At 36.4% G+C, this 18,913-nt stretch overlaps 1 protein-coding gene across 3 annotated transcripts; it reads left to right on the top strand.

Annotated features, from left to right (window-relative positions):
- Nucleotides 1-12,414: 12,414 nt before the first annotated feature.
- On the top strand, nt 12,415-18,593 carry LOC114181281 (exocyst complex component EXO70A1). 3 transcript variants are annotated; one of them, XM_085672307.1, is made up of 11 exons: nt 12,418-12,745; nt 13,848-13,943; nt 14,515-14,720; nt 15,965-16,195; nt 16,327-16,465; nt 16,540-16,752; nt 16,852-17,040; nt 17,340-17,446; nt 17,541-17,640; nt 17,750-17,967; nt 18,241-18,593. In XM_085672307.1, the coding sequence occupies exons 1-11, from the start codon at nt 12,587-12,589 to the stop codon at nt 18,356-18,358; spliced, it is 1,776 nt and encodes a 591-aa protein (XP_085528433.1). In that variant the 5' UTR covers nt 12,418-12,586; the 3' UTR covers nt 18,359-18,593. The 3 variants fall into 3 exon arrangements, with proteins under 3 accessions (XP_085528434.1, XP_085528433.1, XP_027923490.2); XM_028067689.2 differs by having other exon boundaries at nt 12,420-12,745; nt 16,852-17,057; nt 17,249-17,446; XM_085672308.1 differs by lacking the exon at nt 18,241-18,593 and having other exon boundaries at nt 12,415-12,745; nt 16,852-17,057; nt 17,249-17,446; nt 17,728-17,967.
- The last annotated feature ends 320 nt before the right edge of the window (nt 18,594-18,913 follow it).

Here is an 18,913-nt window from a genome sequence, read left to right as displayed (position 1 = left end):
TTACATTTTTTTTTTTCTTTACAAGTTAAATTATGTTTTGTTCTTAATTTTGTTAGAATGTGTTAAATTGTTTTTTTTATCTAATTTTTTTATATTTTAAAAATAAATTAATTTGGTATTTACTGTTAGTTTAACCGAACAGTATTAACTTATAGTTTTAAAAAAAATCATTTTTTTATTTTTTTTACACATGCCACTTTATATTTGTGTGATGTGTAAAAATATTCGATTTAGTTCATATATTTGTTTTTCATTTTAATTTAGTTTCAATTTTTGTAAGAATAAAACAATATTGTTCTTCCTCAATTTACTTTTTATATAAATTTATGGTGATATTCTTACTAAAATTAACATTTTTATAAAATATTTTTAAAGTAACTTTAATTTCTGTACAAAACTTTCAATTTTGATTTTGTTTTAAACTTAAAGTTTAGTTCTTAAATTTACGTAAGTTATTGGATTTTTAATCTTTACTAAATTTACTTGATGTCTTTATATATAATAACAAAAAATGATTAATTATTGAAATTAGATTTGGAGTTTAACTTTGTTTAATAATAAAATTAAAAAGAAAAGGTTTATTTAAAAATATTTCTACAAATATTTAATAAAAATATTAATTTTAATAAGAATATTAGCATAAAATTTATACAAAACATATATCGAGAATGACAATATTGTTTCATTATTACAAAAAACATGATTAAATTAAAACTAAAAATAAATATATAGACCAAATTAAATCTTTTTGACACGGTAAAATTGTGAAGTGACATATAAAAAAAAATTTAAAAAATTTTAAAAATCAAAAAATTAAAAAAAAAACATAAATCGACACGTAGATTGACATTAACTTATTTGTTCAAAATTGAGAACAATGACCAAATTAAATCATTTAAAAAAAAATCAAAATCAAATTGAGAGAGAAAAATATTAGAAGACCAATTTAACACTTGTTAACACAAACAATAAAAAAAAAAAAAAGTAATGTTATTGCTACTCTCATAATGTCACTAGTATCGATTTGAAGAAACCTTATTAACTTGTTTTTTTAAATAAAAACACTACCAGAAAACAAACAAAAATCATCGCAACAAATTTCGAAAAATCCTCTCTTACACCACTTTATGTGTGGGAAATTAACTCATCCTTGTATCTAATCTAATGAAACGAGGACCGACAAAACCCTCTAAAAAATATGTAGGTGACACCCACTCTTTGTTTCTCGGTATCAATAATTTATTTTTAAAAAAATATTAATAGACCTTCACTAACGTTTTATAATTTAAGAAAATATTGTTACTTGTAAGGGCTAAATCCTTGTTAAAATTTTATTTTTTAAAAAAATGTTTTATTTTCATGAACTAACAACTGTCTAAACCTCACTTCTTAGTTTTTCAAAATAAATATTAAAGTTAGTGAGGATCTAACCATCACTTTTATTTTTTTAAAAGAAATATTATGGACTAGCAAGAATGTGACCCTCATTTTTTTCGTTTTTCAATATAAATATTAAACTATATCCTTCAATTCTTTATTTTCTTAAAAAATATAATTACATCTTACAACAAATTAGCCCTTTTTTAAAAAAATAAATATTAGACGTAACTATGGCATAGTAATAATTTGGCCCTCCTTTTTATTATTTTTTTAAAAGGAACAATTATTTGGTGAATAATCAGCGTTTACCTATTTGGCTAGAAAATGCATTCAAATTACATCATTCGGTGTTTGAAAACATTAAAGTGCAAACAATAGCATGAATTAAAAACTCCAAACAATCAACTTCAATTAGGGATGAAGTATGAAATTTATAATTTTTAATATACATTTTAAAACGATATACAAAGAGTTTGCTAAATTAAAAAAATCATTTTAAAAAATAACAGATAAAGGGAGATAGATCCTTGTTAAACTATTAGTAAAAGATAATGTAAAGAGAGTGCAAAGATAAAATTTTAATTTCTAAAGTAGAAAATTGTTAAAAAAATAATAAATAAAAAGGTTAGATCCTTATTAAGCTAAAATTAATTTTAAAAAAATAATATAAAGAAAGGATTAAGTCCTTATTAAAATAAAATTAATTAAAAAAATATAGAGAGAATCATACTCTTGCTAACGGACAATTTTTTTAAATTAGTATATTTTATAGTAAGTAAACGTTTAAAACCATTTATTTATTTTTTTTAAAACTACAAAAAAATTTGCTCATGGAGAGCATCGATTTAAAAAATAATATATAGATAGGTTATGTTTTCGCTAAGCTAAAATTAATTTAAAAAGTAATATAAAAAGGAAAATTGTAAGGCTCCTTTTTCAGTGTCCTTAAGTGATGGGCCTGGCCTTTTTCAGAGGCCCAAGGCCCTGCCCTACAGAAGGACCCCCATACCCTTCAGTTTTTCACTCATTTTGCTCTTGTCCTCCTTCTCAGATACAACAGTTCCCTCTCCTCCCTTGTTCTTTGTTAGGAGCTCTGCTAGGGCACAGCCTTCTTCCACCCTGAGGTAGCAAGGATCAACACTGTACTTCCAGGTAAGTCGAGCTCTGACCTTGTCCCTCCCTTTCTCCAGTTCGAAGACTTGTTGTCTTGATTTGGGTTCTCCCTAACATCCCTTTCTCAACTTTGTGTGGATCTGTTTTCAGCTCCGTTCCCCCTGCTCCTGTACTCCACTACTCTCTTGGGTTGCTACCCTCTTCTGCTAGCATTTAACGAGGTAAGGGGAGCTAGGTGTTTAAGTTTAACGTTATGGTGTCATGTTTATGTTCTATGTTGTGGGTGCTTGAATAGTGTTGAAGTCGTGAAACAAATGGTTGGTTATGCTCTGAATGTTGTCCTATGTCGTTATTCTGTCTTGCATGTGTGTTTGGGAGTAGATCTGGGCGGTTTCCGCCACTGCATGTGGTTGGGCAGTGGCGAACTCTGCTATTTTCGCCCAAGCGAGCTTGTCTCGCCTAGGCGAGAGTACCAGAGTACTCCCTGCCACGAGAGCTCGCCCAGGCGGCCCTTTTTCGTCTTGAGCGACGCATAGTCTCGCTCAGGCGAGAAGGTCTCGCCTGAGCGAGATATCGTGAAGCTGCCACGTAGCGCATCTCGCCTGAGCGAGAAATCGTGGAAAAAACCACGTTGCGCATCTCGCCTGAGCGAGAGTACGTGAAGACCCCTGCATCTCTTCTCGCTTAGGCGAGAATATGCTGTATCAGGAGGGTCAGCATCTCGCCTGAGCGAGTATGCGAGGGCATGCTATGTTTCCTTGGCTGTTTGAGTGACTTGTTGCATGTACCATTCAAACTATCCTTTCTAAATATGATGTGCGTGAATATATTTGGGTATATGTGGGTTCTTATGAATGAAACTGGCATGCTTGATATGAGATTGATTATGGAATTGTGGCTTTGTGATATTTTAACATGAGGATCGTATGTATGAGATCAACGTGGTGGTTGTGGTGTGAGAAACATGATTATAATGATGAGATAGGCGTAATTCCATTAGTCCCATGGGGAGACTTTATGGTGGCGTGTAGTGTATATGTTAAGATATGGATTCAAGTAAGGATCGCATCCCGAAACTCTGAAGGGTCAGTGAGTCTCAGGTAGAGCAAGCTGACCCAAGTGGTGAGAGTAGCGGGAGGCCCTAGTCTTTGGCAGGATAATGGCCTTAGACGCTTAAAGGCTAACCTTGTGTGTGGTAGGGTGAAACCCATTGGCAATGGCTCTGCAGAGCAGTAGAGGCCACCACGAGTGCAGGCGTCCGGTGAATCCGATCTTAATATATGTATCCGGATAATTGAGTCATAGTGTCTTGCGTTGATTGTCATACCATGAATATTGTGCCGCTGTGTTGTATGCCTGGGAATGTTTACGCATTTATTTCCTTATGCCATGTTAAGCATTATATTACACTAGCTTACCCTTGCATGTTTGTGTGTTTTCTGTTATGTTTCTTTTTGCGATGATCACCATTGGTGGGAGCAGATGGGAATACTTCTGGAGGTAGGCCTGATGGTCGTAGCGGTGCAGCCTAGTGGATCAGTTGTTATGGTTATTCGTAGAAGTTCTAAGGCCCTAGTGCCTTGTAATTCCATGCTCCTAGAGCATCTCTTTTGCACAACTGTTAAATTCTAGAATTTGTTTTGTTTATGGCATAGTTGTGTGCCCAGGTTCTTTCCTAATTACTCCTATGGATGACTGTAATAGCCACTTCCGTATGTTTCATGTTTATCTGCTTGGTTCTCGTTATTATAATTATGTGATGCTTATTTGGTAGAATAATCTATTAAAATGGGACGTCACACTTTTATGGTATCAGAGCCTTCGTTCCTGAATGTCTGTGGGCTATGTGTTTGCTTAGCTTTCGTTGTGTCTTTCTTGTCATGTTTAGATGAGTTTCCAATCGAATCGAATTCTAATGGTTCTTTCTGTGTGTCCAGTGAGATGGCACCCCCTCGTGTAGCTCCTCCTCAACCTTCTCAGGGCGATGGGCAAGATCTGGCTAGGGCGATCGAGGCCATGGCTGCAGCCTTGACGCAACAGAGTAATGCTATGATGCAACAGCACGAGGCGGCGATGCAGCGCCAGGAAGCCTCACTTGAGCAGCAAAACTTCATGATGCAGCAAATGGAAGCTGCTAGGCAGGCTGCTGAAGACGCTCAGAGGCAGCATGTGGATGCTCTCCGTCAGTTAGGGGAGAATGCTGCTGGTGCACCCGTGTACGGTCCTCATCCCCGACCTCCACCCCCGGAATGGAGTTTGGAAGACTTCCTGAAGCACCAACCTGCCAAGTTTGATGGCAAGCAGAGTCCTGACCAGGCGGACCAGTGGATGAAGGACATGGAGCGCATCTTTGATGCCAAGAGGTGCCCGGATGAGAGCAGACTGGCTTTCACTGTTTACATGCTCACTGGGGAGGCTGAGCATTGGTGGGCCAGCATGAAGCTAGTGATGGAAGAGAAGCATGAAGACATCACATGGAGAGCCTTCAAGAAGAGGTTCTTGTCTGAGTTTTTCCCTGATAGCGTGAGGTACGCTAAGGAGGTAGAGTTCCTCCAGCTGACACAGGGGAACAAGTCTGTGGCCGAGTATGCCGAACAGTTCAAGCATCTGGGACGCTTCTACACCATGCCACTAGATGAGGAGTGGCGTTGCAGGAAGTTCGAGAATGGTCTCAGAGGAGATATCCGCCTGATGGTAGCTCCACTGTCCATCAAGGACTTCGCGGCCTTAGTGGAAAAGGCCAGGGTCATGGAACGTATGAAGGTGGAAGTGGAGGCTCAGCAGCAGCCACAGCAGAGAGTTAGTGGACCATCTGGGTCCAGGCCGAGGATTGAAGAGAAGAAGAAGCCTTATGCTAGACCTCACCCACAGTCACAGGGGTCTAGAGGTTTTTCTTCACCACCCAGCAGGATCCAGTGCCACCACTGCGGAGGACCGCATGTGAAGAGTTTCTGTCCACAGCTATCTGGGTTCCGCAGGTGCAACCACTGTGGCAGAGAGGGCCACTTTGGTAGGGATTGTCCTACTCTGAGGAGGACAGTGGCACGACCTTCACCACCGACTCAGAGCCAGACTTCTAGTCAGACTCAGCAGAGAAGGGGAGGCAGCAGGCCTCAGGCTACAGGCAGGGTTTTTGCTATGACCGGGTCAGAGGCGGCAGGTTCAGGTAACCTAGTTATTGGTTGTTGTGTGATTTCCGGCAAGTCTTGTTGTGTGCTTTTTGATTCTGGAGCGACACACTCTTTTGTGTCAGAGTCTTGTGTGCGGGAGTTGGGTTTGCCGGTGTGTGAGCTACCGTTTGATCTTGTGGTATCGACTCCGACATCTGGGTTGGTTAGGACTTCCTCAGTATGTTCTAGATGTCCAGTTGAGGTAGAGGGGCGCGTATACAAGGTCAATCTTATATGCCTCCCTCTGCAAGGGTTAGATGTGATCTTGGGAATGGATTGGCTCTCTGCCAATCACGTTCTCATCGACTGCCGGGAGAAGAAGCTGTTGTTCTCAAACTCAGAGGAGCCTGAGTTGTTGTCTTCTAATGAGGTCATGAAGGAAATCCGGGACGGTGCACAGTGTTATATGGTCTTTGCCAGGATGGAAGTTGAGAAAGAGGAAAGGATAACAGAGATATCAGTGGTCAGGGACTTTGAGGATGTGTTCCCTGAAGAGGTACCGGGTTTACCCCCTAGGAGAGAAGTTGAGTTCTCCATAGACTTGGTACCAGGAGCCGGTCCTGTGTCGATAGCTCCTTACCGCATGGCGCCAGCAGAGTTGGTAGAGTTGAAGAAGCAGATAGAGGAATTGCTTGAGAAACAGTTTATACGGCCGAGTGCTTCGCCGTGGGGAGCGCCTGTTTTGCTCGTGAAGAAGAAGGATGGCGGCTCAAGGTTGTGTGTGGATTATAGGCAGCTGAACAAGCTGACCATCAAGAACAAGTACCCCTTGCCAAGAATAGATGATTTGATGGATCAGCTTCATGGGGCGTCTGTGTTCTCCAAGATTGATCTTCGGTCAGGGTATCATCAGATCCTGGTGAAGGCAGAAGATGTTGAGAAGACTGCTTTCAGATCGAGATATGGACACTATGAGTATGTAGTTATGCCGTTTGGTGTGACCAATGCTCCAGCCTTGTTCATGGACTACATGAACCGGATCTTCCGCCCGTTTTTAGATAAGTTTGTCGTGGTCTTCATAGACGACATTCTCATCTATTCTAGGACGCATGAAGAACATGCCGAGCATCTGAGGATAGTGCTTAGCATCTTGAGGGAGAAGCAACTGTTTGCCAAGTTGTCAAAGTGCGACTTCTGGATGAGAGAGGTGCAGTTCTTGGGGCACGTTATATCAGCTCAGGGAATAGCTGTGGATCCAGCTAAAGTAGAGGCAGTGATACAGTGGGAATGTCCCAAGTCAGTGACTGAGATTCGAAGCTTCGTGGGTTTAGCTGGCTATTACAGGAGGTTTATAGAAGGGTTCTCTAAGATAGTAGCACCCCTGACACAGTTAACCCGAAAGGATCAACCGTTTGCATGGACGGATAGATGTGAAGAGAGCTTCAGAGAGCTTAAGCAGAGATTGACGAGTGCTCCAGTCCTGATAATCCCAGATGTGAGTAAACCCTTTGAGGTTTATTGTGATGCCTCTCATCAGGGCCTTGGGTGTGTCTTGATGCAAGAGAGGAAGGTGGTGGCTTACGCTTCGAGGCAGTTGAAGGTTCATGAGAAGAACTATCCTACTCATGATCTCGAGTTGGCAGCAGTAGTTTTTGCTCTGAAGATTTGGAGGCACTACCTGTATGGTGCGCAGTTCCGTGTGTTTAGTGACCACAAGAGCTTGAAGTATCTCTTCGATCAGAAAGAGCTTAATATGAGGCAGAGGCGGTGGATAGAGTTTTTAAAGGACTATGACTTTGAGCTTCTCTACCACCCAGGGAAGGCGAATGTGGTGGCAGATGCCTTGAGTAGGAAGACAGTGCATGTGGCGCACTTGATGATAAAAGAGATGGAGTTGCTTGAGAGTTTCAGAGACATGAAGCTACAGTTTGAGTTGGAGCCAGAATTCATTAGGTGTAGCACCTTGGTTATATCTAGTGACTTTCTGGGCTTAATCAGGGAGAGACAAGCAACAGATGTTAGTCTACAGAAGGTGAAAGAACTACTGGGGACGGATCAGGCCAAGGAGTTTGCCTTGGGCAGTGATGGTGTGTTGAGGTTCAGAGGCAGAGTTTGTGTACCAGAGGATGTTGAGTTGAGAAAGTTGATCCTTGAGGAGGGACACAAGAGTCGTCTTAGTCTGCACCCTGGCATGACTAAGATGTACCAAGACCTCAAGGAGAACTTTTGGTGGCAGGGCATGAAAAAGGAGGTTGCACAGTTTGTATCGGCCTGTTTGACTTGTCAAAAGGCGAAGGTGGAGCATCAGAAACCCGGTGGAACGCTTCAACCTTTGGATATTCCGGTGTGGAAGTGGGATAGCATAGCCATGGATTTTGTTACCCACTTGCCTCGCACCGTGAGAGGACATGATGCTATATGGGTGGTGGTGGATCGTTTGACGAAGAGTGCTCACTTCTTGGCGGTAAATCTCAGGATGTCTATGACCAAGTTGGCCCAGCTTTACATCCGAGAGATAGTGAGACTTCATGGAGTGCCTAGTAGCATAGTGTCTGACAGAGACCCTCGGTTCACTTCCAGATTCTGGCAGGCACTGCAGGAGGCTATGGGTAGCAGGTTGAGGATGAGTTCTGCTTATCATCCTCAGACGGATGGCCAGTCAGAGAGGGTGATTCAGTCCTTGGAGGATTTGCTGAGGACTTGTATCTTGGATCACCTTGGCGTTTGGGACGAGGTGTTACCGCTGGTGGAGTTTACCTACAACAACAGTTACCAGGCGAGTATAGGGATGGCACCTTATGAGGCTTTGTATGGGAGGAGGTGTAGGACTCCTTTATGTTGGTACCAGGACGGTGAGTCGGTTTTGGTAGGACCTGAGTTGTTGCAACAGACCACAGAAAAGGTGCAGTTAGTGAGAGACAGGTTGCAAGCATCTCAGAGTCGGCAGAAGGCATATGCTGACAGGAGGAGAAGACCCCTAGAGTTTGAGGCTGGGGAGCATGTGTTCTTGAGGGTGACCCGAACCACTGGTGTGGGGAGGGCTATCCGCTCAAGGAAGTTGTCTCCTAAGTTCTTGGGTCCGTATCAGATCTTGAGGAGGATAGGGCCCGTGGCTTATGAGATTGCATTACCACCTCAGTTGGCTAATCTACACCCAGTTTTTCATGTCTCGCAACTACGGAAGTATGTTTTTGATCCATCGCATGTGTTAGAGGCTGAAGATGTGGAAGTCAGGGAGAATCTCCAGGTAGTGGTACAGCCCGTGGCTATAGAGGATCGCCAAGTGAAGGAGCGCAAAGGAAGAGCCATCAGTCTTGTGAAGGTCATTTGGGACCGGAGGACAGGTGACTCTACTTGGGAGCTAGAGGAGGACATGAGGAGTTCACACCCACATCTGTTCTGGTAAGTCTAATTTTTCGAGGACGAAAAATTTTTGTTGTTGGGGAGATATTGTAAGGCTCCTTTTTCAGTGTCCTTAAGTGATGGGCCTGGCCTTTTTCAGAGGCCCAAGGCCCTGCCCTACAGAAGGACCCCCATACCCTTCAGTTTTTCACTCATTTTGCTCTTGTCCTCCTTCTCAGATACAACAGTTCCCTCTCCTCCCTTGTTCTTTGTTAGGAGCTCTGCTAGGGCACAGCCTTCTTCCACCCTGAGGTAGCAAGGATCAACACTGTACTTCCAGGTAAGTCGAGCTCTGACCTTGTCCCTCCCTTTCTCCAGTTCGAAGACTTGTTGTCTTGATTTGGGTTCTCCCTAACATCCCTTTCTCAACTTTGTGTGGATCTGTTTTCAGCTCCGTTCCCCCTGCTCCTGTACTCCACTACTCTCTTGGGTTGCTACCCTCTTCTGCTAGCATTTAACGAGGTAAGGGGAGCTAGGTGTTTAAGTTTAACGTTATGGTGTCATGTTTATGTTCTATGTTGTGGGTGCTTGAATAGTGTTGAAGTCGTGAAACAAATGGTTGGTTATGCTCTGAATGTTGTCCTATGTCGTTATTCTGTCTTGCATGTGTGTTTGGGAGTAGATCTGGGCGGTTTCCGCCACTGCATGTGGTTGGGCAGTGGCGAACTCTGCTATTTTCGCCCAAGCGAGCTTGTCTCGCCTAGGCGAGAGTACCAGAGTACTCCCTGCCACGAGAGCTCGCCCAGGCGGCCCTTTTTCGTCTTGAGCGACGCATAGTCTCGCTCAGGCGAGAAGGTCTCGCCTGAGCGAGATATCGTGAAGCTGCCACGTAGCGCATCTCGCCTGAGCGAGAAATCGTGGAAAAAACCACGTTGCGCATCTCGCCTGAGCGAGAGTACGTGAAGACCCCTGCATCTCTTCTCGCTTAGGCGAGAATATGCTGTATCAGGAGGGTCAGCATCTCGCCTGAGCGAGTATGCGAGGGCATGCTATGTTTCCTTGGCTGTTTGAGTGACTTGTTGCATGTACCATTCAAACTATCCTTTCTAAATATGATGTGCGTGAATATATTTGGGTATATGTGGGTTCTTATGAATGAAACTGGCATGCTTGATATGAGATTGATCATGGAATTGTGGCTTTGTGATATTTTAACATGAGGATCGTATGTATGAGATCAACGTGGTGGTTGTGGTGTGAGAAACATGATTATAATGATGAGATAGGCGTAATTCCATTAGTCCCATGGGGAGACTTTATGGTGGCGTGTAGTGTATATGTTAAGATATGGATTCAAGTAAGGATCGCATCCCGAAACTCTGAAGGGTCAGTGAGTCTCAGGTAGAGCAAGCTGACCCAAGTGGTGAGAGTAGCGGGAGGCCCTAGTCTTTGGCAGGATAATGGCCTTAGACGCTTAAAGGCTAACCTTGTGTGTGGTAGGGTGAAACCCATTGGCAATGGCTCTGCAGAGCAGTAGAGGCCACCACGAGTGCAGGCGTCCGGTGAATCCGATCTTAATATATGTATCCGGATAATTGAGTCATAGTGTCTTGCGTTGATTGTCATACCATGAATATTGTGCCGCTGTGTTGTATGCCTGGGAATGTTTACGCATTTATTTCCTTATGCCATGTTAAGCATTATATTACACTAGCTTACCCTTGCATGTTTGTGTGTTTTCTGTTATGTTTCTTTTTGCGATGATCACCATTGGTGGGAGCAGATGGGAATACTTCTGGAGGTAGGCCTGATGGTCGTAGCGGTGCAGCCTAGTGGATCAGTTGTTATGGTTATTCGTAGAAGTTCTAAGGCCCTAGTGCCTTGTAATTCCATGCTCCTAGAGCATCTCTTTTGCACAACTGTTAAATTCTAGAATTTGTTTTGTTTATGGCATAGTTGTGTGCCCAGGTTCTTTCCTAATTACTCCTATGGATGACTGTAATAGCCACTTCCGTATGTTTCATGTTTATCTGCTTGGTTCTCGTTATTATAATTATGTGATGCTTATTTGGTAGAATAATCTATTAAAATGGGACGTCACAAAAATTACCTATTGACAAACCTTTTTTTGACAAAGTTAACAAAGTATCTAAAAATGGAATTAACAAACTTAAATTTTTATTTTTTAATTAAAATAAAATAATAAAATAATACTATTTTAAAATTACAATTTATATATTTATATAATAAAATAATAAAATAATACCAAAATAAGAAAGTTTGTCAAAAACTTTGTTAAAAAACTTTGTCAACCAATAATAGCCCATATAAAAATGGGCAAAATTCTCACTAAGATAAAATTAATTTTTGAAGAAGAAAATTATTTTAAAAAAAATAAAGAAATAAAGAAAGCTATACTCTACAAAGAAAAAACTAACTAAAAAATGATTAATTAGTGATTTAGTCCTATAATAAGTTACTTTGATTATTTTTGTCCTTTTATTTATTTTGTTTAATTACAATTTATATATTTATGTTAAAATATTTTTTTATACTTTATACATAAAATCATTCCAACTAAATCTTTAAATTATATAATTTTTTACCCCTCATCTAAATACTCAAAATTTTTAACATTTAAGTGGAATGATTTGATGGGGACGTAGTATTCTACATTTGAGGTAGATGCACAGTATTCCACACTTGAAGTGGATGCACCTTGGGAGCTAGAAGGAATAAGCCTGGATGGAATGATGGGGTCACCATGTGGCACCTTATCTGCGGGTGTTTCTTCTATTTATATAAGTTGTAATTAGATTTAATTACTAATTTGGTTTTAAATTAAAGAGGACAAACTTAAATAATTAAAAAATACTAAATTGGATAAAAAATAATAAAAGAATTAAATTAAACATTTTTAAAAGATAAAAAGACTAATTTAAACCAAAATATAATAAAAGAATCAAAATGAAATAAAACAACACATTCATAAGTAAATCAATAATTAAAATTTAAAAAAAAAAGTATACAAAGATGCGGCTAAGCTCTCCTCGTGAGAAAAAATTTTGTTAAGAAATTTAGAAAGAGGGTAAAACCTTACCTAATGAATGAAACTTTTATTTTATTTTTAAATTATTATAATCTACAGGTAGATGGTCGTTATTTCATGTTGTGTACACAAAACTGACACTATTGACCGACGCATTTTTATAATTGTTAATTGAGTGTATTCTTGTAGTGAGTGGATTAAATTAAAAAAATTAAAATAATAAAATAAATTAAAAGAATCTTAACAATAAAGAAAAGATTATTAAATCAGTTAAAGGTACATCAGACCGACAGTTTTTTTATTTTTAATTATTGAGTTAAAATTATAAAATAATTGGCATGGACATGGAGGTAAAAAAAAATACAAAGAAAGTTACATTAAAAGTTAAAACCAAAGGTCCCAGAGAGTACCTTCAACCTCAACCGTTTAGCGAGGAGCACGGAAACACAGTGAGAATAGAAAGAAACTAACACACGTCGGAGCAAAAAAAAGGGGTCACGAATTTTAGATCCAATGTGCATTTTCATTTTCATTTTGGTTTTGAGTTTGATGAACAGAGACGAAAAAGTGAGAGAAAAAAATTGATGTAAAAATGGAGATATCGAAAGCGATGGACGCTCTCCGAGATAGAGCGACGTTCGTAAAGGAGTCACTTCACAAGAGCCAGACCATCACCGATAGCATGGTTTCCATTCTCGGTTCCTTCGATCATCGTCTCTCTGCGCTCGAAACCGCCATGCGTCCCACTCAGGTACGCTCGTACGTGTCGCTTTTAATGGCGGAAGGTATGAATCACGTGAATCACACACTTCCGATTATAGCAATACAATGTGTTTATGTTACTTCTTTCGTCACTTAACATTGCAGCAATTAAGAGTTGTATTGTTCAATTTCTCGTTAGCAAGAGCGTTTGCGTTTGGATGAAAGGAAATTTTCGAATTCACGTTTAGAAGTTCGTTTATGAGGATATAATTTTTCTCGAGAACGATTTTGTTGAAAGTTTCTGGGAGGAGATACAAATCTAAATTAGTGGAATTAAAATACGATATTTGTTAAATATTAATCATGTTTTTTTGCGGCTGAATTAAAAAAATTAGAATTAAATATGTTTTTGTTTTTTAATTTTTAGTGAATTTTGGAGTCAGTCTATTTCAAAATTTTAGGTTATTTTAGTTGTTTATATTTCAAAATACTTGAATCTAATTTTTTTAATAAGATTTTGTTAAATTTATTTAATATTTTGTACCTATGTCAATATTATATTTAAGTTATTTATATTATTTGATATTTTTTTAATATTAAATCAAATATTATTATTATGAAACGCGTTTGAAATGTCGACTAAATTTTATAAAATTTGATTAAAATGACTAAATTTATGTATTTTAAAAGATAAAGAACTAAATTGGTACAAAATGTTAAAATTCACTTAGAATTAAGGGACAAAAAATATATTTAATCCAAAAAATTATTTTATCGTAGCTGACCGATAGATGATAGAAATAAAAATAAAAAAATCTCACTATATATATATGTCATCTCAATTTTTGTTAGATCGTTTCATTTACAATAAATTAAAAATTTTAGTTAAAAGAACACATAAGTATTTAACTTGTATCAAATTTATTTAAACTAGTGAAAATAGTTACTAAATAAAAACAGACCATTTTATAAAATATTATCCTGTAAAAATAAGAGTAAATTTATACAATATATATATATATTATAATTGAAGGGAAAAAATTATCTATCTCAAATATGTTAGTTTACCATATTCTCTATTTTTCTAGAGTTTAGTTGGTTTTTTACTTGACTAGATTGTTGTTTCAATTTTCTTTTTGGGTTGATATTAGATAAAAACGCATTCAATTCGTAGTGCACATGATAACATTGACAAGACTCTAAAAGCAGCAGAGGGGATTTTGAATCATTTCGACCAGACACGGCTGGTGAGTCTTTGTTTTACTTTTTTATTTATTTTCAGTTAATTTTCGTCTTACTTACATAGGATATATAATTTTAAGATAATGATATTTTAATTTATTTTTTTTATTCACTTTCAATATATTATTTTAATTATTATTAGATTATTTATTTTAATGTTTTTTAGTGATGTGATATAATGATATGATGATAATTAGAATGATAAACTAAAAATAAATTAAAAAAGTGAGTTAAAGTATTATTATTCATAATTTTATGATTTGAAGAGCCAACTTGATGAAAATATAAAATGAAAAATATTGTAACTAAGGTAATGAAAGGCACTAAATTTCATTTTTGATTCCATTACCCCCTTTTTGTGTTTTTTTAACTAAAGTTTGATGCTTAACTTTTATATTTTATCAAGATTTTGGTCTTCTTTAAATTATATTTTTATTACTAAAATCACATGCCGCTTTGGATTTCGTATAAGTATAATAATATATTACATTATAGTTTTTCAATTAAATTAAATTAAATCAGTAGTGATTAATAATGTTTTTTTTTTCATGATTTTGATTGAAATTTAATTATTAGGCGGAGGCCAAAATCCTTCGAGGGCCGCACGAGGATCTGGAAAGCTATTTAGGAGCAGTTGATCAGTTGAGGGCAAATGTTCGTTTCTTTAGTAGTAAAAAGAGCTTCAAAAGTAGCGAGGCTATTGTCACCCACGCTAATACCTTGCTTGCCAAAGCTATCACAAAGTTAGAAGAGGAATTCAAACATCTTTTGACAAATTATAGGTTCGTCTTCCCAAATTTTAATTGCTAATTTTTCTTTTCCATTGATGTTTATATTATATCTTACACTTACTTTTTTATGTCATTCTTTTCTTTTATCAATAAACATTAGTTGTTAATTTTGGTTAATAAGAATAATTGAACTCACAACTTTTTTAATACTTTCTTCTAAACTTTTCGGACCAATTTTATATTTTTCAAAATTTAGTGAAAAGAGTTGAACCTACACCATTTTTTTAGTTTCATTTACAACTTTTATTGTTGGCACAAACTTGTATTCTAAAACTATGTTTATTCAAATAAACTTTCTTTCTAATAAAGTTGTTTTTATGTGCAAACTATGTTTCTCGAGGCTAAACAAACTACAAATTATTCAAGTTATTGATTCTCAAGTTTGGTTCAAATTCCTTTATGGTATTCTCATCAAGTTTTGCTCTTATCTTCACACGTAAAACTACTATTAACTCAACTCAATATCAAAAGACCTAAATTTTTGCTTTATAGTTTTTCAGTGTTGAAATTTCACACGAGGAATTTCACCTTGATAGTATTTTGCTTGCATATATAACTCACTTCACAAATTAACTTCTTAGTTATTTAGTTTAATAGGCCAATGTGTTAAAGGTAATACATATTATTTAATAATATTATTTTTAAGTGTTAAAGGTAATACATATTATAAGCCTAAAAGGCAAATACATATTATTTTTAATTTTTCAATAGGAACTTAATTCAAGTTTACTAAATTATAATTTGTAGTTTAGTATGTAATTCCTACTTACTACAAGAAATTTTTTAAATAATAATAAAGTTTAATGACAAAAAATATATTTAAAGTTTAATTTATTAATTAAAAACTAATTTAGAAACTAAATTTTTTAATAATTAATGTTAATATTAGTTATCCATTTATATATCAATTTATAATAAAGATTTGTCACTAAAATTGATCTTTATTTAATTTCTTTTTTTTAGTATCAGTGAAGTTTTTAGCAAAATTGCTGTGTACTTGAATTTGCATTATTAAAAGTATGTATTCAACTACGTCAAGTATTTCCTTAAAGGAAAATTATCATTTTCCTTCCTTAAATTTATCTCGCATTGGACGCTTGATTTTTTTCTCTTGTAGACCTAAAGTTAAAAAGTCTATCCATATATATATATATATATATATATATATATATATATATATATATATATATATTTTTTTTTTTTTATCTTTTTATAAAATTAGCTTTTTATTTCAGTAAACCTGTGGAACCTGATCGCCTTTTTGAGTGCCTACCAAACTCCCTAAGGCCCTCAAATTCTGGGAAAGGTGAGGGTGGTGGAAAAAACCATTCCGGAAAACAAAGTTCAGAAGCTGTCACTTTCGCACTTCCAACTCTCATTCCACCAAGAGTCATACCTTTGCTACATGATTTAGCACAACAAATGGTTCAAGCTGGCCATCAACAACAACTTTTCCGAATATACAGGTAATATATATATTTTTTTCATATAATCAAGTGACGAAGTGGTTGCATTCATATGTGCTCTAAAACTATAAATCTATTTGATTTTTTTTTTTTGTCAAGTACGGTTTGTGATCTATGTTCCAAATTTGTAGAGATACCCGAGCGACAGTCCTGGAACAAAGTCTTAGGAAGTTAGGTGTGGAAAGGTTGAGTAAGGATGACGTTCAGAAAATGCAATGGGAGGTTTTGGAGGCAAAGATTGGGAATTGGATTCATTACATGAGGATTGCTGTAAGATGAATAAGATTTTTTTTTTTTTTTCTACTTGTTCTGCTCTCTGCATTTTTCTAACTTTCCTTGAATAGGTCAAATTGTTGATTGTTGGAGAGAAGAAAATTTGTGATCAAATATTTGATGGTGTGGACTCTTTGAAATCTCAATGTTTTGCCGAAGTCACTGCTGGTAGTGTGGCCATGCTTCTTAGTTTTGGAGAGGCTGTTGCAAAAAGTAAGAGGTCACCTGAAAAATTATTTGTTCTTCTAGACATGTATGAGATAATGAGAGAGCTTCAACCAGAGGTATTATAAACTTCTTAAATAAATCTTAAAAAATTTATTTTATGTCATTTTCTTATATTTATATCTCACTGTTTTTTATTGGGGTGGTCCATGATGTAGATTGAGAGACTTTTTGAAAGTAAAACATGCACTGAAATGAGAGAAGCTGCAATAAATTTGTCAAAGAGATTAGCTCAAACTGCCCAAGAAACCTTTGTTGATTTTGAGGAAGCAGTTGAAAAAGATGCTACGAAAACTACTGTAATGGATGGAACTGTCCACCCTTTAACCAGCTACGTCATCAATTACGTAAAGTTTCTGTATGAGTGAGTAATATCCAAATGTTTTCCCTTCGATTGTGTTTGTGTAATTAATTACCTATCTTTTCCGAAATATTTTATAAACACTTCCAAAAGGATTTCAAGAAATAATTGTTTTTCATCAATGTTTTCTATGATATGATAATGTAATTTGATTTAGATGTTAAAATGTAATTGTTTATTCTAAATGCAAACAGTTATCAATCAACCTTGAAATTACTTTTTCATGAGTTTGATCCCAATGACCCGGACGGACAATTAGCAATTATTACAACAAGGATTATGCAGGCTCTGCAAACTAACTTGGATGGAAAATCAAAGCAATATAAAGATCCAGCACTGACCCAGTTGTTTCTTATGAATAACATCCATTACATAGTGAGATCTGTGAGAAGGTTGGTTATGTACTTTTTTGTTTTTTACCATAATTGAATTGTGAGATTGATTTTCAAATTGGATCCAATTCCATTTTGCTTATTGTACTTGTAGGTCAGAGGCAAAGGACATGTTAGGGGATGATTGGGTGCAAATACATAGAAGAATTGTGCAACAACATGCAAATCAGTATAAAAGGATTTCTTGGGCAAAGGTTTCACTCTTCAATTTCATAAACTGTAGAGAAATGTTTATAATTTTGAATAATTTTGAGTTTGCATGACTACGGTTTCAATGATAGATACTGCTGGATGACCTTGTAGATTTTACAATGCCTCACTGTCCCAGCAAGTGAGAACACTAATGCAGTCACAAGAACAATGATTAAAGATAGATTCAAGACATTTAACGATCAAATTGAAGAGCTTCACCAACGACAATCTCAATGGACTGTTCCTGACAGTGAATTGCGTGAATCTCTTAGATTGGCTGTTGCTGAAGTCTTGTTACCCGCATATAGATCTTTCCTTAAACGTTTTGGGTATATTTCAATTAATTTTGAACAAAATTGGAAGCATTTTCTTATTGTTTTTAGAGTTGTTTTCTCATGAAAAGTTTTACTTTGATGATCAGCATAATAAAGATCTGCACTGAAAGACAAGATAGATTGTCAAAGTAAAACTTTAATTGTGATCGGAGAACAACACTAAAAACACCTATTGAACTATGTCTATATCTTTTTTCTTTTCAGTTTCTGAATTTTCTCACAAATTTGATTCCTTTTGTGGTGATGAACATGTATTTAATCTTTCAGGCCCGTGATAGAGAACGGCAAAAATCCTTATAAGTACATGGTATATTCTCCAGAACATCTTGAGCAAATGCTAGGTGAATTTTTTGAAAGCAAGATATGGGGTGAACCAAAGCGATAAATCATTGCAGCAAATTCCTTTCCTTTGTGATTTGGAAACCTACTTGTTTATAATAATTATCAATATTGTACATGTCTGGTCATTCAATTCAACTTTATTCTTTCTTCTTCTCTCATTTTAGCCCCAAATTACTGAATAGTCATTAACTAGTTCAATTATTAGTTCCTATTTAGGATTGATTTATAGACACTTTGACCATATCCAAACATTTAACTCACTATTATTATTTATTCTATTTCTCTCTCCTGTCATGTTACAAAGTCAATGATATCAATCACTTATGTTGCTATTGTGGCTACGGTTTGTAGTGTTTTCATTTTTCTTAAAGAGATAAAACAATAATCTATTGCCAAGTATTAATATTATAATGGGCAAAGAGAAATATATTCAAGGAGAACAAATTGGCTATGCCAATTTCCGTTTCACAGTTGTAATAGTAATTATGCAGAAAGAGAAAAAGAACATTACAATGTCACTGGTTGTGTTATGATGATCCCACACACGTTAGTGACTAATTTCAAAGAGATTGGTTCTATCATTAACTTGTTTTTGTTG

This window comes from Vigna unguiculata, chromosome 4 (genome assembly GCF_037176805.1).
Source record: "Vigna unguiculata cultivar grain cowpea cultivar isolate G323 ecotype 2 chromosome 4, ASM3717680v1, whole genome shotgun sequence".
In the NCBI taxonomy this organism is placed as follows: Eukaryota; Viridiplantae; Streptophyta; class Magnoliopsida; order Fabales; family Fabaceae; genus Vigna; species Vigna unguiculata.
The sequence above is the reverse complement of the archived record's forward strand: the minus strand, read 5'-3'. Positions and strand labels throughout refer to the sequence as shown.

Coding starts and splice junctions, on each gene's coding strand:
- LOC114181281 (XM_028067689.2), top strand. CDS start 12,587: ATGGAGATATCGAAAGCGATGGACGCTCTCCGAGATAGAGCGACGTTC. Junction 12,746..13,847: donor CCGCCATGCGTCCCACTCAG/GTACGCTCGTAC, acceptor GGTTGATATTAG/ATAAAAACGCATTCAATTCG. Junction 16,466..16,539: donor TTCATTACATGAGGATTGCT/GTAAGATGAATA, acceptor TTCCTTGAATAG/GTCAAATTGTTGATTGTTGG.